Raw genomic sequence first — 25,827 nt, forward strand, 5'->3', positions numbered from 1 at the left:
AGTAAAACACAAGGAGGAGTAAAACACAAGGAGGAGTAAAACACAAGGAGGAGTAAAACACAGGAGGAGTAAAACACAGGAGGAGTAAAACACAGGAGGAGTAAAACAGCACTCCAAATAGAAGTGTGTCAAAAACAAACAATGCCTCACAATGATGGGGTGCAAAGAACTGAACTAAATAGTGTGTGATAATGACATACAGGTGTGTGAACAGGTGATCAGAATTCAGGTGATTGGGATCTGGAGATTGAGCTACGTTCAGGGGATCTATGTGTTTGAGAGTGTGAGCTGGAAAGTGAGCTGCGTTCAGGGGATCTACGTGTATGAAATTCAAACATGCAATGCCTCTCCTTCATGATACAATCTTTTATAAGGGTATATGACATAAGTTGGAATCATAGCATTCCTCAACTTGTCCACTTTGCCTGTAAAATATTCATGAAAGTAGTTTGTGATGTCATGTGGTTTTGTAATATACCCTCTGATTCAACAAAAGAGGCAGACATGTTTAAATTCCTACCCATAATAGTGTTCAACGTTCTCCACAGTTTTTCCCATCACCCTTTACTTAATACATTTTGTGCTGATAGAATCCCTTCTTCTTTCCTTTATTTAGCTTAGTCACAAGATTTATTAATTTACAATAACTTTGCTTATCAAACAGAGTGCCAGATTTATCTGCTACTTTTAGAGGCCTGTGAGCTATTGTCTCTTTTTAAGGGGAGTCTTATAATAATAAAAAGTTCTAAAACACAAATAGAATTCAAAAATTATTCCGCAAGACACCAGTACCCAAAATGATAGCCGAAATTGCAATGCCTACAAGTAGAAAGACTATTTTTTATTTGGATATGCCTAAATTAAAACGTTGAATTATTAAAGTGATAGGCTAAATAACATAATTTTAAATACACACATGGATTTCAATAATGAAATGGATGTGTTCTATTCTCTTTGATTTAGTTCCTATTGCAACTCAAACAAATTACTGAATGGATGACATACTGACTCACTGAACTGAATGAAGGATGAATTAAATGTTCAAATATGTTGGAATGACAAGTTTATATATATATATTTTTTTACAAATCTTTATTTTAACAGGGAATACAGACTGAGACCTGGATCTCTTTTACGGCTGTGCCCTGTGTAAACATGTTGACGTGTACAGTTTTAGGCATACAGACAAGAACATTTCAAACATACAAAACAAAGACACAATTCAACAGAAACAATCACAGACAACATCATATTGATCCTCCATAACATTTCTGAAATGGGCAAGGGACACCAGAGTGTCTAACTTAAGTTGGATCTGCAGTTTGTTCCATAAATAAGGCGCAAAGGAACTAAAGGCAGTCCTACCCAACTCTGTGGAGACCGCAGGAGTCTCTAATGTAATCCACATCTGTGATCTGGTTTAAAATTAGTATATCTAGTGGAAATTAATGATGATATATATGGAGGTAGTTTTAAAAGAAGTGCTTTATAAATAAACAAGTTGCACGCATCATGCATACTCTGCACTTTATTTGGCTAGTAGCCAAATAGGCTTACATTAGGGTATAATTACTCTATGGCTACAGAAGGGCATCTTCTGAGGCTGAGGGGTGCTTTTCTGAAGGCGCATGATGCTGTGGTTCTGCATGAAGATCACAAGCTCTTCAACTGGGCAGCAGTGTCGCGATGGAGGGAATAGCCTATACGGAGACGACCTAAGACCACTGCAACAGAGTTATCGTAAAGTGTTGGAATAAGCTTATGCCAGACTTAGTCAACATTTAACCTCTCCCTTGTTCATTTCAAAGTCCACAAGTTCATGACCCCGGTTAAATAATTTGCAATTATTTAAAATTCATATTAACCAATCCTAAAGAATATGCTTTGGCCAGATTTTGAGAGATGAAATAAACAGTAGCAAAGACTCCAGTGTTTATACATAATTCATAGATTCACCTAACATCTATTATTATTCTATGTTTCATTATTCCTGGTAGATACTACTGGTTATGATTCATTATTACTGGTAGATACTAATGGTTATGATTTATTATTCCTGGTAGATACTACTGGTTATGATTGCAGACAGAGCCCAGTGAATGGGATGGTGCGATATTGGATTAGTCATGTTTTAATAAGGTGCATGCATGGGGATGCCCATGCTGTGGAGATACACCTAGCGGACTGAAACTTCACTGTTGTAGGCACAATACAGCTAGTGCTATCTAGACTCACGCTGGCAAACAAATCCATTACGTTAGCTACCTAAATGTGAAGTAAACTCAACTGAGTAATAGAGAATAGAGACTTTTAACTTGAAAACGTGCAGGATAACTCTTTCCGGTTTCCTTGACTTCTGTTTTTTTTACTGTGTTATGCTTGTTCTCGTAGCACTCCTCACAGGCCGTTTGGTGTACATTTTTTTGTAGGTGAGATGAAACTGCCAAAACTCTAAAAGGTATTATTGTACATCAGAATTGCAACACATGATTTGTTCAAGCCTAAAATGTTAGTCCGTAATCGCAACATGGTGTTTGTATGTTCACAGACGTAATTTTACATTTACGTGTAATGTTTCATGCATGGCTTTTCTTACGATCCTAACAATTTACATATGGATTTTCTTACGAGCCTAACGATACGTACGTGAAACCTTTTGGCAGGTATCTTGCTCCATACAGATGTTTCACCAGATGTATAAATGTGAAGCATCCAGTTGGCATTTCCACTCGCTACCAAATATGGTGGTGGGAGGAAGCCTAGTGGCCGGCAGGGGGAGAACATGGCCAATATGGATTTTGGCCATTCTGCAAATTTTCTCATCAATGAAACATTTGATCTCCACAACATTTTCTGTTTCCAAAACTAGAATCTGTAACAAACAGAGTGGACTGCGTTTTGTAGACTTTACCTTTTGCCAAAGTAAAAAAAAAAAATGTTGTTGAGGAGTGCAAAGGCGAATTTAGTTATTGCACACTCGCACATCACATTGCTTGCTGTTTGGGGGTTTTAGGCTGGGTTTCTGTATAGCACTTTGTGACATTGGATGATGTAAAAAGGGCTTTATAAAGACATTTGATTGATTGATTGTAGGCGTTCCATAACAGAAATATACAATTAAATGCTAGAACGCGCCAATAGGATCTCACTAGCTCGTGCTTGGCCCTGTTCACCTCCTTGCTTGTTCTTGTTCTGCCCACTATGATTTAATTGATTTGCTCCCATTGGAAACGACAGGCTCTGGTCTATCTTGGGTTAGTTATAAAACATCTTTGTATACCACGAAGAAGAAGACCCTTTTTTCACTACCCGTACAGTAGGTGGCAGCAATACACCGTATCGATTGTAGTCTGCCAATAAAGCTAAAAGAAGAAGAAGAAATTGGGGAAAGTAGTGGTATGTGTTAATTGTAGGGGTGCCCATGGGGCTGGAGATCAGAAATGTCCCGTGTGAGAGAAGCAGGTTGAGGTTTCCAGGGTTAGAGTAGTGCAGAAGTTGTCATATGCTGAGGCAGTGAAGAAAGTAGAGGAAGATGGGTCAAGGGGGAGGGATCCTGAGAGGACGTACGTTAAGGAGTGGTGTGTGTAGTAGATCTGTACCAGTACAGAGGGATAGGCCAACAATTGATATATGTTTCAGTAAGATTTGATTTTTAGCATTTATTGAAATGGTTATCAACTGTACTGCACGGATGGAATGTAAGTCGCAGAAAATTTAGGTTATGTTGGCAGCTGCAGAGAGATATTTGGGTATACGAGACTTGACATCAGAAGAGTTACAGGGTTTCCCATCCTTTCAGGTTGTTGGCCTGTGGTAGGACTAAATACAATTAAATCGTGGAGTTTGGTGGTGTTACTTTTTTATTATTAGATTTTTTTGTGAGTGGTGTAGATGATAAGGTATTTTTTATTTTTTTTTTCAAGCAAAGTATAAGGGAGTTGTACTCCAGTCTAGTAGGTGGCGGTAATGCAACATTTATTGGATGCCAACTGTCATTAAACCTTATCAAAGAAGAAAAGGCGACAGACGCTGGTGGTCCTCTGTTTACTTTTTAGTGAACTACACTAAATTTGATTTCGAGGTGTCTGCATCTAGCTGTACTTATCAACAGTATATTGCTTCTACACTACACGTCCATTAATAATTACTTTTTCGAAGACCATTTTCGGTCAAATAATGGCAAATGACGTTGCTTTTCACACTCAGCTAGCCTCCATCATGGAGGTTTTGGCTAACGCCGCCGTGGCTGAAATCTGCGAGCTTGTTGACAATGGCTATGCGGTCCTGCATTTGGAGATATCTCAAGGGCAGAAGGAGAATGAAGCGTTGAGGAGAAAACTACGGATGATGGAGCTGAAAGTGTCTCGTGCGAGTGCTCCGAGAGCGGGAATGGGAAGCTCAATCCTCGCGCACAGTCGTTCTCGAACTCACTTTGGCATGGAATCGAAAAGGACATCAAGCAGTAAGATTAGCGTTCCAATAGAACACATACTAACTACATGTATCGGTTACATCATTTTAGAAATTAACTTATCAAGACACCATTGATAAAGTGTGTTGTGTGTGAATGTAAACAATTTATCTTGTCTGCTAATTTTAGGCGAGGTACATTGTCGGAGAGGAGTTGATTCCCAGTTGGTCACCAGCCTGTTTAGGGACGGAAAGTCCTCAGGTGATACTGGACAGACTACCACACAGAGAAAGGTAAGCATTTGTCCACACTTGTTTCAGAAAGGGCAGCCTAATATTTCAGTGGTTATCAACATAACCTAGGTCTGAATGTAAATATGACGTATAGCTTACCCATGCAAGTGGTAATCTTGCAATCCTGTTTTACCTGTTTACTGTTCTGTTAGTGTTCATGTGTTACATCATTTTTCAGCTGTCTTTGACTGTGACTGTACAGAGTACATTTTCTCACAGTTAGTGGATTATTCCCAGTTATAAACTGTGTGGTTCCAGCCCTGAATGCTGATTGGCAGACAGCCATGGTATATCAGACTGTATACCATGGGTATGACAAAACATTTAGTTTTACTGCGCTAATTACGTTGGTAACCAGTTTTATAATAGCAATAAGGCACCTCGGGGGTTTGTGGTATATGGCCAATATACCACGGCTAAGGGCTGTGTCCAGGCACTCAGCGATGCGTCGCGCCTAAGAACAGCCTTTAGCCGTGGTATATTGGTCATATACCACACCTCCTCGGGCCTTATTGCTTAATTATATCTTGCGTCCCAATTGATTTTACCCAACCTTGTGTCCAACAGCCTGCTGCGTTGGATGAGATAAAGCCCAAATCACTTACCATCAAAGAGGAGAGGCAGGAAGAAGCCTGGGACAATCATGACCAACGAGAGAGACTGAGTACCGGTAATTAAATGGGAGACGGGCTTAATACAGTGTTTTCATTATGCCTTTTGGGAAAAAAAACATGATAAATGAATACTGTCATGTAAAATGATTGCAATAATGTTAGACTGTACTGCATACAATTCATAAATTGATTTAATTATAAGTAGAACAGATTTCATGCCAATATTTTTGGCTTTCATATAGACTAGATTTATACTAATACATTTCTCAGAAATTGCTCATATCCTTTGACTGATGTGTAGTATTTGATTACCTTCATTAGCATCCAGTTCAGTGATTCACACACTGTGTTGTTGATGTTGTAGGAGCTTTAAATCCCAGTGTTGGAGGAGAAAGGCATTCCAACATCGACACGGAGGCTGCTCAATCAATCAGCAAACAGGAAAACGCCAGCTCTTGTATATGGGTGAGTGGTGAAACGGACAACAGCCTCTTGCCAGAATCAAATGAAAATCTGAGTGTGAACAAAAGATCTCAAACCCCAGCATTGGAAGATGGTGATGGAATACTTGACCATGTGGGCTTTGATTGTATGATGTTTGAGCCCCCCAGACAACTTGGGACCCTTAACACCCAGGGTCCTGGGGCTGATCTTCCCGAGTGCTCTTACTCTCATGTGGATGTTGTACATATTAATTCTGATTCAGAGAATAGTTTTCCCTTTTCGATGAACAAGGTGAGTCGCTCCATAACTGAGCAAAAACAACCTGTAGCTTACAGAGACAATAGACAGAGGGTGCCGTTGCCCTCAGATGAGCCTCACATGACTGTGCGAAAAGGCATGGAGACTGGATCCAATGCCTTGGTAATGACGGATGGTTGGGTCTCCCATGACAGTCATAATAACGACGCTGTGAATTACAACCAAGACGGCACAGCAGGTAACCGGTTCATTTGTACTTTCTGTGGTAAGACTTTGGCTTGTCTGAAGAACCTCAAGACACACCTTAGGGTTCACACTGGGGAGAAGCCGTTCAGCTGCATGCAGTGCGGGAAGCGCTTCTCCGACTCCAGCAACCTCAAGCGACACCAGAGCGTTCACACAGGGGAGAGACGCTATGGCTGCAGCCACTGCGGCAAGCGCTTCGCCCAGTCAGGCTCACTCAAAGTCCACCTTAGCATACATAAAGGATGCAAGCAGTTCCGATGCCCACAGTGTGAAAAGACTTTCATATCGGCCAATCACCTCAAGAGACACATCAGTGTCCACGATGGAGAAGAAAGTATTTTACCAACCACTTTTCAGTGAGTGAAAGCATACCCAAACGTGCTTCAGCCCAGCTTGAACAAAAAAGGAATTGGGTGCTCGACTGAAGGAGTTAATCATCCAAAAAGTATTCCATACACTTTTGAATTAGTGTTTTTGTAACTCTTATCATTGAAGTTGTTTATCACTCATCCTCAGCCCACTGTGTGAAAAGCAGTTTGTGGACTCAAAGTAATCTCATTAGTCACACCGGATACTACATACAGTGTGGTGAGAGGTTTGCTGCGAAGCACATTCTTAAAATTCACCTAGAGAGAAACTATTCTGGTTGCTCTAGTGCTGGAGATTGTATTGTCACTGAGTATACCTATTCATGAATAATTCTACTTGAACATTTTGACTGAACACATTTTGTCTCTATTGGGCTATTTGTTATTTACAGTTTAGGAGTAGTCTTATAACAAAAGGAATGGAATTAAAACAAATGATTTTGTATGTGTACCTCCATTATTATTTCAAAAGTGCTGCAAGAAATATATGAACAATACAAACTGATTGTTACTACTATTATTATTAGTAGTAGTAGTAGTAGTAGTAGTAGTAGTAGTAATATAAAAAATACTACCTCTTTTAGGAAAAACACTCCTCCAAGCCAACCAGTCAAGTAAAATGATATCTCCCAAAGGCCCATGTATGACATTTGGAAATATGAATTATCTTGCACACATTATTTTTGTAAACATTTCCTCTGAAAATGTGTTTTTGTGAAATAAACAATTGTAAGAAAAAGGCCAGTACATTGCTGACTTTTTTGACTCATCCAGTAGGATGCAGAACCAGCCTCTCGTCAGCAACACTAAGTAAGCACTTCCGGGTCATGAAATTTCTGAATAGTAGAATTTCTAATAGTAGAAAAGTGTAAATAACCTGTATTTAGTCATGGCATATGAAAAATGATTGCCTAAACAATCATAATTATTCATTTTTGTTCATATTTAAGTGAGATTAGTATTAGTTGGGTTTTAAAACATGTTCCAAGGTCAAATAATAACACATTTCTGTATACAAATATTGCACTGTACAGGAAAAACTATTGATTGTGTCTCCATAAAACCAGGGTCCAGTCTACTCACTATAGTCCCGAGAATTCAAAGCAGATGAGTTTGAACAAAAAGCTAGGTCATAAGAAGTGTTGCTGGCTTTTTACTCTTCCCCCTCCATAGCGGCCATTGCAATTGACCGAATATGGAATACATATTAGACTGTAGAGAATAAACTTTATTACCTGTCTCAGCTTAAGTGATGTGGAAAATAGTCAGTAGGTTCTCTACTAACCAAATATGGTAGACTGGACTCTGGTTTTATGCACACACAATTTTTTTTCTGTACAGGGCTGTTTTTGTACTGTTCAGGCACTCCACTTTAGCTGTTTGAACACAGTAAAAGGCCAGCAACACTTCCATTGACCTAGCTTTTTGCTCAAACTGTTTTGTATACTAGGAACTCAAGTGAGTAGACTGGACCATGGTTTTATGAACACACCATCAATAGGTTTTACCTGTATAGTGCAATTTGTTTGTGCAATACAACAAAAATACTGTAAGACTTTGCTTAAACATTACATTTCAAAAGGCATTCTTGAACAATCGCACCAGTAAATTAACAGTAATTATACAATCTTTTTTTTTTGTATTATGTTTTATTTTCTTACCAGTAGACTATTATGTTCCTTACATGAATTGACTTAAGCTCCAACCATTTCTCAATGTGCTCCAATTTATAATATTATTTATCATATATAAAGTAGTAATTGTCTTTGGTTTAGATTTTTCCATGATGAAGTTGGCTGTCATTTTGTAACAGTTCTAGCATTATGCAAATCTACAAAAAATCTTGATTTCTTATAATACACATAGCGTTTACAGTGGACTTTTAATTTTGAAAGCAAAATCTGAAAACTTGAAGTTTTTAATTTGGATAGATGCAGCTACAGTTGAAGTCAGACGTTTACATACACTTAGGTTGGAGTCATTAAAACTCGTTTTTCAACCACACATTTTTTGTTAACAAACTATAGTTTTGTCAAGTCGGTTAGGACTACTTTGTGCATGACACAAGTAATTTTTCCAACAATTGTTTACAGACAGATTATTTAACTTAGAATTCCAGTGGGTCTGAAGTTTACATACACTAAGTTGACTGTGCCTTTAAACAGCTTGGAAAATTCCAGAATATGATGTCATGGCTTTAGAAGCTTCTGATAGGCTAATTGACATAATTTGAGCCAATTGGAGGTGTACCTTTGGATGTATTTCAATGGGAAAATCAAAAGAAATCAGCCAAGACCTCAGTAAAAACAAATGTAGACCTCCACAAGTCTGGTTCATCCTTGGAAGCAATTTCCAAACGCCTGAAGGTACCACATTCATCTGTACAAACAATAGTACGCAAGTATAAACACCATGGGACCACGCAGCCGTCATACCACTCAGGAAGGAGAAGCGTTCTGTCTCCTAGAGATGAACGTACTTTGGTGCGAAAAATGCAAATCAATCCCAGAACAACAGCAAAGACCCTTGTGACGATGCTGGAGGAAACGGGTACAAAAGTATCTATATCCACAGTAAAATGAGTCCTACATCGACATAGCCTGAAAGGCCGCTCAGCAAGGAAGAAGCCACTGCTCCAAAACCGCCATTAAAAAAGCCAGACTACGGTTTGGAACTGCACACCTGACTCAGTTAGACCAGCTCTGTCAGGAGGAGTGGGCCAAAATTCACCCAACTTATTGTGGGAAGCTTGTGGAAGGCTACCCGAAACGTTTGACCCAAGTTAAACAATTTAAAGGCAATGCTACCAAATAGTAATTGAGTGTATGTAAACTTTTGACCCACTGGGAATGTGATGAAAGAAATACAAGCTGAAATAAATAATTCTCTCTACTGTTATTCTGACATTTTACATTCTTAAAATAAAGTGGTGATCCCAACTGACCTAAGACGGGGAATTTTTACTAGGATTAAATGTCAGGAATTGTGAAAAACTGAGTTTAAATGTATTTGGCTAAGGTGTATGTAAACTTCCGACTTCAACTGTACATGCTGCTGATATAATGGAAGTCCTGTGGGCAAAAGTGTTGGAACAACTTTTGCAGGTTTGGGAGCATCCAAGCAAAGAAAATGAAGATTCTGTAAAACAGTCTTGTGCTGTTATGAAGGTAGATGACTAATAATGTGACAGTCCATAATATCTCTTGTCTGGGAAATGTTTACTACGGTTTTAGGCACCCTAGTTAAAATGCAGTACTGGTATAATAGACTAGGACACGGATGAGCAACTTTGTGTGCCGACGATTTACACTGAGGATGACCTGTTTTGTTTAAACCTTTCTTGCACTATGATTTTTTGGGCACCATGTTCTAATAAATATCTTGATTTTCCATTCAAGGCTCAGTTTTGGATGTTTTCCTTTTTTCGACAGTGTGCTGGTCTCCATCTCTTCCAGGATATAAAATGTAACACAGGGTTTGCAAGCAAGTAAAACATTTTGTTTTTCTACAGAAAAAGCTTAATTTGTCTTAAGTATCTTCAGTCTCACCAGCGGGTTCACGCAGGAGAGAAACCCTTCAGCTGCTCTGTGTGGGTAGAGGTTGTGGTGGTTCATTTCTTTACTATCAAATGAGGAGAGACAAACTTATCACACAAGTCAGAGTTATACTTAAACAAAATCTTTAATAGTGAGAGCTTTGCAATAGCAATGGCTTGTCGACGAATCACCGTTTCTGATGATCCGTTGAGAGCGGCGAGACAAAGGCTACTGAGATCTTTTATAGCAAAGATTCACCCCCTAGTCGACATAACAAACCACAGATGTTTTGAACGGATCACAAGGTGAGACTTTTTAAATGAGAAAGGTGTAGCCAGATAGCATTCGCTATTAATTATCGTTCAGTTTGGCCCCTAAGACGAGGTTCCAGTCTCGTTCCTGGTACTTCATAGCACAGAAACACCAACTCATCCAATGGCATAAATCAATTGTCAACTCCAGATACTCCCATCTCAAGTAAAACCCCTTCTTGACCCCACTCCTGGACAAGGTCACTGAGGGTAGTGAGCCTCTAGGTCATACACTAGCCCAGGATAAGTGCAACATCAGAGATGCCATACAATGGTTCCAGACACTACCACACACATCCCCCAATGCCAAAGGAGGGAGTGACTGGCGCACAGACATTGTGGAGACAAGTAATTGGTTCCCCATTATTCACGCCATCCCTTCACATGGTTTAAGAATAGGTAAACACATTCACATATGAAGACAATGTTCCCTCCTGCCCTCTTCCCTTTCTGATATTCTGCATAGCACCAGGGACATGTGAAAGACAAGCCTGACCTCTCCTCTCTGGGCCCCAAGTGACTGAGCCCCAACTGAAGGAAGAAGTGCAACTGCCAACACAAGAGTACGAAGGGATACATTCTAATAACAAGTATATCACATAAGCATATTATGCAGATAAGACATCTTAATTATCTATGTTACACAACTAATTCTGATTCTTCCACCACAAGGTTCAGCCAACCTGGTTATCTGAAGAAACATCAGAACGTCCACACGAGAGAAACCATTTGTTTGCCTACTGTGTGGAAAGCAATTAGTGGACTCAAGTAATCTCATTAGATACAAGAGTGTTCATACAGGAGAAAGACCCTTCATCTGAATACAGTCTGGGGAGAGGTTTGCTGCAAAAGCACAACCTTAGAATTCACCTAGAGAGAACATTCAGGTTGCTCAAGTGCTGGAGATTGTATTGTCAGCATACCATGAACACAATTAGTCATGAATGATTAAATTGTTTAAACATTTTTACTGAACACATTTTGTCTGTAGGCTATTTGTCATTTACATTTGAGGACTATTGTAACAAAATGTGTGATTCATATTTCAAAAGTGCTTAAGCAATATATGAAAGGTGCCATACAAACAGTGATTGTTACTACTATTATTATTATTAATATAAAAAATACTACCTCCTTAGAAAAAACACTCCTCCAAGCCAATCACTCTACATTTACATTACATTTAAGTCATTTAGCAGACGCTCTTATCCAGAGCGACTTACAAAAAACTCTAGTAAAATTATATCTCACAAAGGCTCACATGACATTTTTAAATATGTATTCTTTTGCACACATTCTTTTTTTTCCAGAATTGGCCCTTAAAATTGATGTTATAAATTTATTATTGTTATATTTACACCCTTTTTCTCCCCAATTTTCGATCTTGTCTCATCGCTGTTCTGTTCCAGAACAGAACCATTATTTAAAAATGCATGGGAACTGGTTAATAAAGTTATTTTTTGTTCGCTGCATTTTTTCCCAGTCCCACAAAAATCGCAACAAAGTGCCTATGCAAAGCCCTCACTCTGTCACTCAAACTTATTCCAGTGTCTGCCTGCCAGCTGGAAATCTTTGACAGTGTACTACCTGCCCTCCCCCTCCGAAGCATACGTTTCTGTAGCCAACTGAAGACATTATCACATTTCACATTGGATTTATTAACTACAAAAAGGTAAGGTGTGTTTTTAATTCTCGTGCTGCTCTGCACACACAAGCTTGTTAGCTAGCTAGCTAACGTTAGCTCTGGTCCAACGTTAAGCCAACTCTCGGAAGTTCAAAAACATTCAAAGTTCCTCCATAGAAGCCGCTCCTCCAGAGGTGTAATTCTGTGGGCCTAATTCATATAATGCATGTCATAACAATATGACCAGCGCTTCAAGCGAAGCCTCCTACTCCACCCACTTTCGCTTTCTCCCCACCCGCAAAATGTCAGTTGCATCTCGTGGCCTACACTTGTCTGTCCATAGTGACTGGCAGCACAGTGTTTGTTTGTCTTTCATCATGATTTAACCATGCTGTTATGGCAAAATACAATTAGCTCTTATCGACTTTCCTATACAGATAAAATAGCCTGCCTGCTCCATAGCAAGCTGCTCTATCCACACTGATTGGTGAAGTAATTTTAATGTTGAGCTAAATAAAATAAAGATTTCAGAGCATTAAAAAGGAACGATATAAACCAGTACTTTTTTTGTTTCGAACCGGTTCAGAACATTATTTTGCTTTTCCGAACAGTGGAATTGACCCCCAAAAATAATGGTTCTGTTCAGATCAAAACAATCAGAAAATTATTTTGGTTCCAACCCCTGCTTTAAAAGGGAGATAGCCTCAATGGCGCTGCCCATGCTTTTACAGACACTATAATGTCACATATACAAATATGTCCTATATCTATCTCTATGATCTATCCACATTAAAGTGGCACTCCAGTCTCCTTTTAGGCTAATTTACTTAACAAAAGGCCACAATAGGTGGTCCAGGTGAGTCTTGACAGTCTTACTGCTGACATCGCCACTTACCATCAAACCAACTCCTTGAAGCTTGCAATTGTGTCTAAGAAACACTATTTTGTCAGACCATTTTTTTTCTCCCTTTAGTGTGTGTACTTTACTGTATTTATACATGGGATATCACGTCCTAAAGTGTTTCCATTCCCCTTTAAATCACATTTTGAAATGTAATGTTTCAGAAAAGTCTTATTGTATTTGTGTTGTATTGCACAAACAATTTGCACTGCACAAGAAAAACAATCGATTGCTGCACTAGCATTTCACCCCATCCTAAATTGGTTTAGACATGATTCTTCAGCTTTCTGGCTGAGTATAGAGAGAAATGTGGTGTCTCCTATTGCCCTGGAAGAGGTGGTCTTTACTGATATATATATATATACACACACACACACCTTAAACAATGTAACCTACGCTTTGGTCCTATTATTGCTCGCATAATTTCTATTTGGTGTACAATTGAAAAACAATGTAACTGGGAATCAAAATGGCATGTCCATACTCCAGTATTTCACAATAATGCCTTGTGATCTGGAGGGCGGCCTTTTGCATCCCCCCCAATGGTTCAGATGTGGCATCCGTATCCTTGCAGATATCATGGACAATAATGGTTTAAGAACATTCCAAGATTTGAAAGACACATTCACATTACCAGTGTTAGGTTCTAAATAAATAGAGTAAAAACTCAGACGACTAGTAAAGCTCAAACCAAATTTATTCACCCACTAGGTCACGGTTGCATAAGACAAAGACATATTTACACAAGCACTGGTATTTAACCTTCGTCCTATGCTGAGTCTCCTCCTTAAACATCTGGACAGTCAATACATCTCGGTTGCTAGACTGGACTTTAGTGATGCCTGTTCTTTCTCACTTCATCTGACCTGACCTCGGCCCAAATTCCTCACTCCTCCCCAACTCACGGCTGTCCTGTTGACTTGTAACAGACTGTGGACCTTCTCTTTTCCATAGGATACCTGATGTCTAACAATAACATATTCTGAACAGAATGTTAACATTCTGCATTCCCCTCTATCCCTCAGTGACATGAATAAGGATATTTCATATTTTCAAGTTTAGAAGTCAGAACCCATCAGTCCCCCCTTTTTGAACAATAATTCCACTGTTCAACATTATATAAACTTGGAAATTACATAAACAATTTTTTATTTTATTTTTCTCCTTCTGGTTCATAAGAGAGTGATAGCAAGACTTGAAAAGAAAAAACAAAATATAACAAGTATAAAAAATGTGCTAAGCTATGCATAATTATATAAGAAAAACCAAAGTTTGATAACATGATGATTCCTACTCTTCACCTGACTCTATACCTTCAGGATACTGTTCTGCTGGGGACCACAAACATGAAGGCCCTAAAAAACCTCATGCTTTCACCCAGTCTTCCCCCGTCCGGCCACAGGTTCCAAGAGGTGTTCCCAAGCCATGTCATTTTCACTTCGCTCCCCATCTCTGCCGGTCTGCAGCCAACAAGGCTGAGTTCATCTCAGCCTATGCTACCCTCCAGTCCCTAGACTTCCTGGCGCTGACGGAAACATGGATTACCACAGATAACACTGCTACTCCTACTGCTCTCTCTTCGTCTGCCCACGTGTTCTCGCATACCCCTAGAGCATCGAGCCAGCGGGGTGGTGGCACTGGAATCCTCATCTCTCACAAGTGGACATTCTCTCTTTCTCCCCTGACCCATCTGTCTATCTCCTCATTTGAATTCCATGCTGTCACAGTTACCAGCCCTTTCAAGCTTAACATCCTTATCATTTATCGCCCTCCAGGTTCCCTTGGAGAGTTCATCAATGAGCTTGACGCCTTGATAAGTTCCTTTCCTGAAGATGGCTCACCTCTCACAGTTCTGGGTGACTTTAACCTCCCCACGTCTACCTTTGACTCATTCCTCTCTGCCTCCTTCTTTCCACTCCTCTCCTCTTTTGACCTCACCCTCTCACCTTCCCCCCCTACTCACAAGGCAGGCAATACGCTTGACCTCATCTTTACTAGATGCTGTTCTTCCACTAATCTCATTGCAACTCCCCTCCAAATCTCCGACCACTACCTTGTATCCTTTTCCCTCTTGCTCTCATCCAACACTTCTCACTCTGCCCCTACTCGGATGGTATTGCGCCGTCCCAACCTTCGCTCTCTCTCTCCCGCTACTCTCTCCTCTTCCATCTTATCATCTCTTCCCTCTGCTCAAACCTTCTCCAACCTATCTCCTGATTCTGCCTCCTCAACCCTGCTCTCCTCCCTTTCTGCATCCTTTGATTTTCTCTGTCCCCTATCCTCCAGGCCGGCTCGGTCCTCCCCTCCTGCTCCGTGGCTCGACGACTCACTACGAGCTCACAGAACAGGGCTCCGGGCAGCCGAGCGGAAATGGAGGAAAACTCGCCTCCCTGCGGACCTGGCATCCTTTCACTCCCTCCTCTCTACATTCTCCTCTTCTGTCTCTGCTGCTAAAGCCACTTTCTACCACTCTAAATTCCAAGCATCTGCCTCTAACCCTAGGAAGCTCTTTACTACCTTCTCCTCCCTCCTGAATCCTCCTCCCCCTCCCCCCCCCCTCCTCCCTCTCTGCGGATGACTTCGTCAACCATTTTGAAAAGAAGGTTGACGATATCCGATCCTCGTTTGCTAAGTCAAACGACACCGCTGGTCCTGCTCACACTGCCCTACCCTGTGCTTTGACCTCTTTCTCCCCTCTCTCTCCAGATGAAATCTCGCGTCTTGTGACGGCCGGCCGCCCAACAACCTGCCCACTTGACCCTATCCCCTCCTCTCTTCTCCAGACCATTTCCGTAGACCTTCTCCCCTACCTCACCTCGCTCATCAATTCATCCTTGACCGCTGGCTACGTCCCTTCCGTCTTCAAGAGAGCGAGAGTTGCACCCCTTCTGAAAAAAACCTACACTCGATCCCTCCGATGTCAACAACTACAGACCAGTATCCCTTCTTTCTTTTCTCTCCAAAACTCTTGAACGTGCCGTCCTTGGCCAGCTCTCCTGCTATCTCTCTCAGAATGACCTTCTTGATCCTAATCAGTCAGGTTTCAAGACTGGGCATTCAACTGAGACTGCTCTTCTCTGTGTCACGGAGGCTCTCCGCACTGCTAAAGCTAACTCTCTCCTCTGCTCTCATCCTTCTAGACCTATCTGCTGCCTTTGATACTGTGAACCATCAGATCCTCCTCTCCACCCTCTCCGGGTTGGGCATCTCCGGCGCGGCCCATGCTTGGATTGCGTCCTACCTGACAGGTCGCTCCTACCAGGTGGCGTGGCGAGAATCTGTCTCCGCACCATGCGCTCTCACCACTGGTGTCCCCCAGGGCTCTGTTCTAGGCCCTCTCCTATTCTCGCTATACACCAAGTCACTTGGCTCTGTCATATCCTCACATGGTCTCTCCTATCATTGCTATGCAGACGACACACAATTAATCTTCTCCTTTCCCCCTTCTGATAACCAGGCGGCGAATCGCATCTCTGCATGTCTGTCAGACATATCAGTATGGATGACGGATCACCACCTCAAGCTGAACCTCGGCAAGACGGAGCTGCTCTTCCTCCCGGGGAAGGACTGCCCGTTCCATGATCTCGCCATCACAGTTGACAACTCCCTTGTGTCCTCCTCCCAGAGTGCTAAGAACCTTGGCGTGATCCTGGACAACACCCTGTCGTTCTCCACTAACATCAAGGCGGTGACCCGATCCTGTAGGTTCATGCTCTACAACATTCGCAGAGTACGACCCTGCCTCACACAGGAAGCGGCGCAGGTCCTAATCCAGGCACTTGTCATCTCCCGTCTGGATTACTGCAACTCGCTGTTGGCTGGGCTCCCTGCCTGTGCCATTAAACCCCTACAACTCATCCAGAACGCCGCAGCCCGTCTGGTGTTCAACCTTCCCAAGTTCTCTCACGTCACCCCGCTCCTCCGCTCTCTCCACTGGCTTCCAGTTGAAGCTCGCATCCGCTACAAGACCATGGTGATTGCCTACGGAGCTGTGAAGGGAACGGCACCTCCATACCTTCAGGCTCTGATCAGGCCCTACACCCAAACAAGGGCACTGCGTTCATCCACCTCTGGCCTGCTCGCCTCCCTACCTCTGAGGAAGCACAGTTCCCGCTCAGCCCAGTCAAAACTGTTCGCTGCTCTGGCACCCCAATGGTGGAACAAGCTCCCTCACGACGCCAGGACAGCGGAGTCAATCACCACCTTCCGGAGACACCTGAAACCCCACCTCTTTAAGGAATACCTAGGATAGGATAAAGTAATCCTTCTAACCCCCCCTTAAAAGATTTAGATGCACTATTGTAAAGTGGTTGTTCCACTGGATATCATAAGGTGAATGCACCAATTTGTAAGTCGCTCTGGATAAGAGCGTCTGCTAAATGACTTAAATGTAAATGTAAATCTCCTCCATGGCCACCCGATCGATATACACGTGCGGTGGCCCTAATCAACTTTACCTCATCTTGAGGTAACTCAGCACTGTACATACATTTCACATCAATGCCCTCAGAAGATGATATCCCAACAATGCCACTAAGGTAACCCCTGCTACTACTAATACTGCCCATGATGAAAACTTCAAAATCTCCTAATTTGCACTATAGTCCAGTTCCATGCTGTTACTATAGCATCCATAAGCATTGTACCTTTGACGAACCCATCATTGAAATTTGACAATGGTGCCTGAAATGATCACACTATCTCTGCTACTCCCACCATGATCTGGGTGTGTGTGACTTTCAATTTAACTTCGTAGTCTCTATATTGTGCACAGTTAGCTGTCCTTCCTCTCCTACGAGCTATTTCCTGATATCATTATACACAGCGGAGTGATATACTACCTCCTTCCTTAATTTATGAGCCACACAGATCTCCTCAGTCACATTCCATTCCGCTCTCCCAATTCCCTATAATGTTAATGCCTTGGTTTTTGGGACTCCACATAATACACTGATGACGGTCTTGCCAGACTGCAATTAACACCCTTATGCAAACATCCTGTCTCCAATACCTTGCCTCCGGCCACAAATACATTCGCACATAAGTCATTCCATCTTACCCATAACACATTAGTCACTTCTAAAGTCAATCTCCAACAATCCCTCCTCTGGAACAATGATCACTCGTTCCATGACACCTAGAAAACATACAGTTGAAGTCAGAAGCTTACATACACCTTAGCCAAATACATTTAAGCTCAGTTTTTCCCAATTCCTGACATTTAATGAGTAAAAATTCCCTGTCCCTGAAATGTCAGAATTACAGTAGAGAGAATGATTTATTTCAGCTTGTATTTCTTTCATCACATTCCTAGTGGGTCAGAAGTTTACATACCCTCAATTAGTGTTTGGTAGCATTACCTTTAAAAATGGTTTAACTTGGGTCAAACATGTCAGGTAGCCTTCCACAAGCTTCCCACAATAAGTTGGGTGAATTTTGGCCCATTCCTCCTGACAGAGCTGGTTATCTGAGTCAGGTTTGTAGGCCTCCATGCTCGCATACTCTTTTTCAGTTCTGGCCACAAATTTTCTATAGGGTTGAGGTCAGGGCTTTGTGATGGCCACTCCAATACCTTGACTTTGTTGTCCTTAAGCCATTTTGCCACAACTTTGGAAGTATGCTTGTGGTCATTGTCCTTTTGGAAGACCCATTTGCGACCAAGCTTTAACTTCCTGACTGATGTCTTGAGATGTTGCTTCAATATATCCACATACTTTTCCCTTCCTCGTGATGCCATCTATTTTGTGAAGTGCACCAGTCCCTCCTGCAGAAAAGCACCCCCACAACATGATGCTGCAACCCCCGTGCTTCATGGTTGGGATGCTGTTCTTCGGCTAGCAAGCCTCACCCTTTTTCCTCCAAACATAACAATGGTCATTATGGCCAAACAGTTGTTTTTGTTTCATCAGACCAGAGGACATTTCTTCAGAAAGTATGATCTTTGTCCCCGTGTGCAGTTCCAAACCGTAGTCTGGCTTTTTTTAATGGTGGTTTTGGAGCAGTGGCTTCTTCCTTGCTGAGCGGCCTTTCAGGTTATGTCGATATAGGACTCGTTTTACTGTGGATATAGATACTTTTGTACCAGCATCTTCACAAGGTCCTTTGCTGTTGTTCTAGCATTTATTTGCACTTTTCACACCAAAGTACGTTTATCTCTAGGAGACAGAGTTTTAAGGTAGGCCTTGAAATACTTCCACAGGTACACCTCCAATTGACTCAAATGATGTCAATTAGCCTATCAGAAGCATTTTCTGGAATTTTCCAAGCTGTTTAAAGGCACAGTCAACTTAGTGTATGTAAACTTCTGACCCACTGGAATTGTGATACAGTGAGTTAGAAGTGAAATAATCTGTCTGTAAACAATTGTTGGAAAAATTACTTGTGTCATGCACAAAGTAGATGTCCTAACCGACTTGACAAAACTATAGTTTGTTAACAAGACATTTGTGGAGTGGTTGAAAAACTAGTTTTAATGACTCCAACATAAGTGTATGTAAACTTCTGACTTCAACTGTATTGTCTTGAACAGGGAAGAGAGAAAATACATGTTTAATAATTTCACACCACCCTTGATGCGAATAAGACTGGGGAAAGAACCGTCCATCCGTTCTGTTCTATGCCAATGGAATGCTAGTCTTCATCCTCGGGTGTCAAAGCAAGACAGACTATGAGCCTTGTACGTAATTAATTGTACTGTATCATCCAGCAAGCCATATGTATTGATACGCTTTAACATTAGGAATCTGATGGCATGGTAAAATTAAACCCCTACTATCAAATACCCCCTCATAGTTAACCCAAGCTATCATCTGTTTTAGTGGTTCTCTAATAACCTCCCTCTCAGAGGACACTAACAGAAAGTTTCCTTGGACGAAATCCTCCATAGACTCAATAAATCCGAGTAGTGCACACTCCCTTCACTTTGTGCTCTCCTCACAGCTTAGGGGCAGCGTCTCTCTTTCTCTCCTTTCCGAATCATTATTAAACACTTCATAACTTATCCAACCCAAATTTAGAATGACAGTCCTTAGTGCTTCACATTGAGTCTATCACTCAAATTCAAGACCCTCAACTGACACTGTTAGAATGTACATTTACAAACAGGGAAAATACATAAACAGTACGTACTACTTATATTACAGATATTAACTTTTCTCATTACGGACCCCGTTTGTCCCCGTTTTACTGTCGCGAGTGGCATGTTAACCTGTTATGGATAGGGGGCAGTATTTTCACAGCCGGATAAAAAACGTACCCGATTTAATCTGATTATTACTCCTGCCCAGAAACTAGAATATGCATATAATTATTAGCTTTGGATAGAAAACACTCCAAAGTTTCTAAAACTGTTTGAATGGTGTCTATGAGTATAACAGAACTCATTTGGCAGGCCAAAACCTGAGAAGATTCTGTACAGGAAGTACCCTGTCTGACCATTTCTTGGCCTTCTTTGCCATCTCTATCCATTACAAAGGATCTCTGCTGTTACGTGACACTTCCTACGGCTCACATGGTCTCTCAGAAGGCGGCAAAAAGCTGAATCGTGGCTTTGCAGGCTCTGGTTGAAACAAAGTAGCGCGTTTGGGTAGTGGCTGGTTACAGTACTGTGAGACTCAGGCGCGTGCCCGCGTCGACCGAATGCTTTGTTTTCTTTCCTCTGTTTACCTAAACGCAGATTCCCGGTCGGAATATTATCGCTTTTTTACGAGAAAAATGACATAAAAAATGATTTTAAACAGCGGTTGACATGCTTCGAAGTACGGTAATGGAATATTTAGAAATCTTTTGTCACATATTGCGCCATGCTCGTAACCCTTATTTACACTTCGGATAGTGTCTAGTACGCACGAACAAAACGCCGCTATTTGGATATAACGATGGATTATTTTGGACCAAACCAACATTTGTTATTTAAGTAGCAGTCCTGGGAGTGCATTCTGACGAAGACAACAAAGGTAATCAAACTTTTGTAATAGTAAATCGGAGTTTGGTCAGGGCTAAACTTGGTCGGTGTCTAAATAGCTAGCCGTGATGGCTGGGCTATCTACTGAGAATATTGCAAAATGTGCTTTCACCGAAAAGCTATTTTAAAATCGGACATATCGAGTGCATAGAGGAGTTCTGTATCTATAATTCTTTAAATAATTGTTATGTTTTTTGTGAACGTTTATATTGAGTCATTTAGTAAATTCACCGGATGTTTGCGGGGGGTATGCTAGTTCTGAACGTCACATGCTAATGTAAAAAAGCTGGTTTTTGATATAAATATGAACTTGATTGAACAAAACATGCATGCATTGTATAACATAATGTCCTAGGGTTGTCATCTGATGAAGATCATCAAAGGTTAGTGCTGTATTTAGCTGTGGTTTTGTTTTTTGTGACATTATATGCTAGCTTGAAAAATGGGTGTCTGATTATTTCTGGCTGGGTACTCTGCTGACATAATCTAATGTTTTGCTTTCGCTGTAAAGCCTTTTTGAAATCGGACAGTGTGGTTAGATTAACGAGAGTCTTGTCTTTAAAATGCTGTAAAATAGTCATATGTTTGAAAAATGGAAGTTTTCAGATTTTAGAGGAGTTTCTATTTCGCGCCACGCCCATCATTGGATATTGGAGCAGGTGTTCCGCTAGCGGAACGTCTAGATGTAAGAGGTTAATGACAGATCGGTATCTCAATGCATTTTTAACCTAAATTACCATGATTTTTCCTGTGTTTAGACCTCCAAAATCAACCTGATACCACAAATAAACAGTTTATTGAAACACTGTGTTTCAGCGAGCTCCCGTGTCATTCGTAAATTTATATTTTTACATTAATCACCTAGCTTGAAAAAGTGGTAGAATTGGCTAAATAAGTTATCCTACAATGAGTCTTGATGGCTATTTCTCAAAAGTCCCCGACAACATGCCCAACAGAACTACTAAGAACTCGACCAAAACCACCATCGCTGTGGATGTGCAGGAGGAGTTAGCTAACGTTATCCAAGCTTACACCATTGCGGATCCAGGCACAATGGACCTGGTGATTCAAAGGATGACGGATAACATTACTAAAGTGATCGGTGGGATAGGACATGGAAGCAATAGCAGGCCATTCAGCTGAACTACAGAGGGTTGTCAAATGTGTGGATGAGGCGGAAGGAAGAATTGCTACTGTGGAAACTTCAACTACATCTATGGACACTAAGATAAAGGCACTTGAGAAACAGGTGTGCGAAATGGCGGAGCACATTGACGACTCGAGGACGCAGATGCAATATCCGTGTTGTGGGACTCCCGGAAAATTCTGAAGGGACACGTTCAGTAAATTCTTTTGAGGAATGGATCCCTGGCTACCTACAAATGGACACTAAGGCTGGTCGTGTGAAGCTGGACAGAGCCCATCGCTCTTGTCGTGTCTTTGGGCACCATTAACTGAAGACAAGTTTATCAAAATAACTCCCTGTTATTATTATCACGCGATTAAACTGATTAATCGTTTAACTGTAATTAACTAGGAGATCGGGGCACCAAGGAAAATATTCAGATTACAAAGTTATAATTTTTCTAATATAACTTTCCTATATTATAACATTATATATTATATTATATTATATTATAGTATAGGCTGATTATCTTCTGGTTTAAATGGTGTATTTTACCTCGCGTCCAGTCTCATTCCAAACGTTGTAAATTGTTGTATCTGCAAGAACCCAGTCTTTACTAAGTCATCCATACATCAACTGTCTTAAAATAATTTATTTACTAAACAAAGTAATTCACAGAAAACATACAAACAGTAGTTATCGTCACAAAGAATTGGTAGAGTAATGTTCCCTAGTGGGCTAAACCGGCATGGCGGGTTGTTTAAACAAACAAGGGGGGGGGTCAGCTGAGAAGACCCTACAGAGTTGATAAATATTAACAATTGATATGCTAAACCTTTGCACATGAACGCTCACTCATTCGGGAACAATTGCAATCAATATATATTTATGCTCTGTGTGTCGTCGGGATCCTTGTTGGAGAGTTTTTGTCCTGTTGGAGAGTTTTTTTGTCCGTGTTCTCTCTCTCTCGGTTAGAATGGATCTTTCAAAGCGACATTCATTAATGTCGTTATAGAATGCATGTTTCGTCGGTCTTCGCGTTCGATGATATCAAATTTCTAGCTGCAGACTATTAATTAATATCAAAGACTTGTTATTATTCTGTCGGTATCGATCGTCTAAAAGTTTAACCACGTGGTATGGTTAAAGTTCAGTAGAGGGATGCATGGTCAAACCTTGGCTCTCTCTTCTGAGGTAAGCTGGTCTGCTCTCTCTTCTGAGTTAAGCTGGTCTGCTCTCTCTTCTGAGGTAAGCTGGTCTAAAGAAAATAACCCTGGGTGGGGGTTTTATTCGGAATGACAGAAAAAGGCTGTCTCATGAACGCCAGGTCTTGTCTGTGTCCCTGGGGGCGTGCCGATGACTGAGTTAAGCTTTGAACAGAAATACAATTCTATCACATTAACATCAGTACATAGCCTCTCAACATATTCCAAATAGCTTTAATCTTATTAAATCATTGTATACAACCATTTAGATGCAAGTCCCATAGCTGAGGCTATTATATAAACCTTAGTATGGTAATATGGCACTATTGTCTCTAATGAGTATCACAAAATTGTACCAAGTGGACCAGTTCGTAGCTGGATTCTTCACCGATCTTTTATACCTTCTCCAGAACATAAATGTCATTCGGTTCCCCAATTCTGTGAGTTGGAAGAATTCCTTTGTCTCTCTATGAAACACCTCTCTGTCTCAAAACTGGGCCATGCGGCAGGACATTCTCCTTTAGAATTTTACGACCCCTCTCACCACAGCAGTGTCAGAAGTATAGAGGTCGGGGGATGGTGCATAGAAAAGGCCTGGTGCAGAGGGAGGGGGTTCAACTGTGTTCGCTGTACCCAGAAAGAGGGCAACGTCATGACACTCTCAAGCACCGATACCTGGTCCCAACCAGCGCCCACGGCCAGTGGTTATAAAGTTCCACAACTTCACCGACAAGCAGTGCGTCATGGATGCGGCTAGAAACATCGGTTCTGATGGTAGTCAACGTAAAGGTCCAAAGGTCTCATTCTTCAATGATTATTCCACAGCGGTTGTACAAAGACGCAAAGCGTTTGATGAGGAGAAGGCTCGACTCAAGAGAATGAAGATGGACTATGCACTGCCGTACCCGGCCATATTGAAGATTATGGTCAACGCATCGCCTAAAAACAAAAAACTCTACACACCTGAAGAGGCTGCTGTGTTTATTGACTCTCTTGGGTAAATAACTGTAAGCTGCTCCTCCGTAGCATTGGAAAACTTTTTTTATTTGAATCTGATCATGAAACAGTGGTGTGAGTTCTCACGTGCTCCTGTTCAGTAATATTCATATCTTTATTATTTTTCTTGCTAAAAGTAACTGCCACTATAGCTCAGACTGAGATATGTGTGAATCTACATTGGTGCCCAGGCTTGGTTTTAGGTGGAAGAGCCTCAATCTTCTTCTATTGAGTTTCATTTCCATGTATATAAAGGATGAGGCTATTGAGTGGCAATGCAGACTTAAGAGTCTACGTTGGAAAGTTGAAATCCCCTGCATGTTAGCTAGTGGGAAAACCCCCTTCTGGATCTTTACATGTTTAATTTTTGGGTTTAGTATAGTTCGAGTTCAGGGTTCATATCATTTGTTTATGCTCGGTGAGATAGAAGAGAGTTCAACACATGGAAAAAGGTACCACCCCATTTTTACAGTAAAATTCAGTCTGGATATTGAATGGTCAAAGTGCAATGGCAGGTAACAGACTGCGTGTATGTACATGGAACATTGGAGGGAGCCATAACCCCATTAAAAGGAAGAAGGTACTGTATTTTTTTGGGAAAAAATAAAATATTGATATTGCCCTGTTGCAAGAAACTCATTTGGATGATAAGGAGCATCTGAAATTGCAACAAGGGGGGTTTGGTCAAGTGTTTTTCCTCATCATTTACATCCAGAAGTAGAGGTGTAGCAATTCTTGTGAAAAATAACCTACCACTTAAGGTGTTGAATTGTGTGAAAGATACATTTCGTCGCTTTGTTATAATTAATGGTACTTTACAAGGGCAGAACATTTCCATAATGAATATTTACTTCCCCCCTGACCACCCCCCGATTTCCTCACTAAGGTATTTCTAGACTTTTCAGAATTAAACTCAGACACTGCAGTGGTTGGAGGAGATTTGAATTGCTTGTTGAACCCCCTTATTGATAAGTTTCCCAGCGGTATAGCTTCACTCTCTCCTCAAGCTAAGTCACTTAAATCTATTTGTGATGATCTTGGGTATGCTGATGTTTGGAGAACTTTTCATCCCTCCAACAGAGAGTTCACTTTTTTCTCCGCACCTCATGGATGTCAGACTAGAATAGATTACTTTTTTATTCCCAGAACGTCTTTGCAGTCTGTTTTATCCGCCAGGATAGGAAGCATAGTCATATCTGATCATGCGGAGGTGATCCTGGACATAAAACTCAACGGGGCATTCAATCTGTCAAGACATTGGAGGTTGAATACAATCATTCTTAAAGACCATACATTCACATCATATTTTATTACAGAGTTTAACCTGTTGGGGCTAGGAGGCAGTATTTGCACGGCCGGATAAAAAACGTACCCGATTTAAACTGGTTACTACTCTTGTCCAGAAACGAGAATATGCATATAATTAGTAGATTTGGATAGCAAACACTCTAAAGTTTCTAAAACTGTTTGAATGGTGTCTGTGAGTATAACAGAACTCATATGGCAGGCCAAAACCTGAGAAGATGCCATA

The 25,827-nt window shown here is 41.1% G+C and overlaps 1 protein-coding gene across 2 annotated transcripts; it reads left to right on the forward strand.

The window, feature by feature from the left end:
• Nucleotides 1-2,366: 2,366 nt before the first annotated feature.
• Nucleotides 2,367-7,378, forward strand: LOC106609125 (zinc finger protein 160). 2 transcript variants are annotated; one of them, XM_014207594.2, is made up of 5 exons: nt 2,367-2,458; nt 4,207-4,462; nt 4,601-4,704; nt 5,272-5,374; nt 5,683-7,378. In XM_014207594.2, exons 2-5 carry the CDS (start codon nt 4,219-4,221, stop codon nt 6,624-6,626), a joined length of 1,395 nt encoding a protein of 464 aa, XP_014063069.1. In that variant the 5' UTR covers nt 2,367-2,458; nt 4,207-4,218; the 3' UTR covers nt 6,627-7,378. The 2 variants fall into 2 exon arrangements, with proteins under 2 accessions (XP_014063069.1, XP_014063059.1); XM_014207584.2 differs by lacking the exon at nt 2,367-2,458 and having other exon boundaries at nt 2,482-4,462.
• The last annotated feature ends 18,449 nt before the right edge of the window (nt 7,379-25,827 follow it).

This window comes from Salmo salar, chromosome ssa01 (genome assembly GCF_905237065.1).
Source record: "Salmo salar chromosome ssa01, Ssal_v3.1, whole genome shotgun sequence".
NCBI lineage: Eukaryota > Metazoa > Chordata > Actinopteri > Salmoniformes > Salmonidae > Salmo > Salmo salar.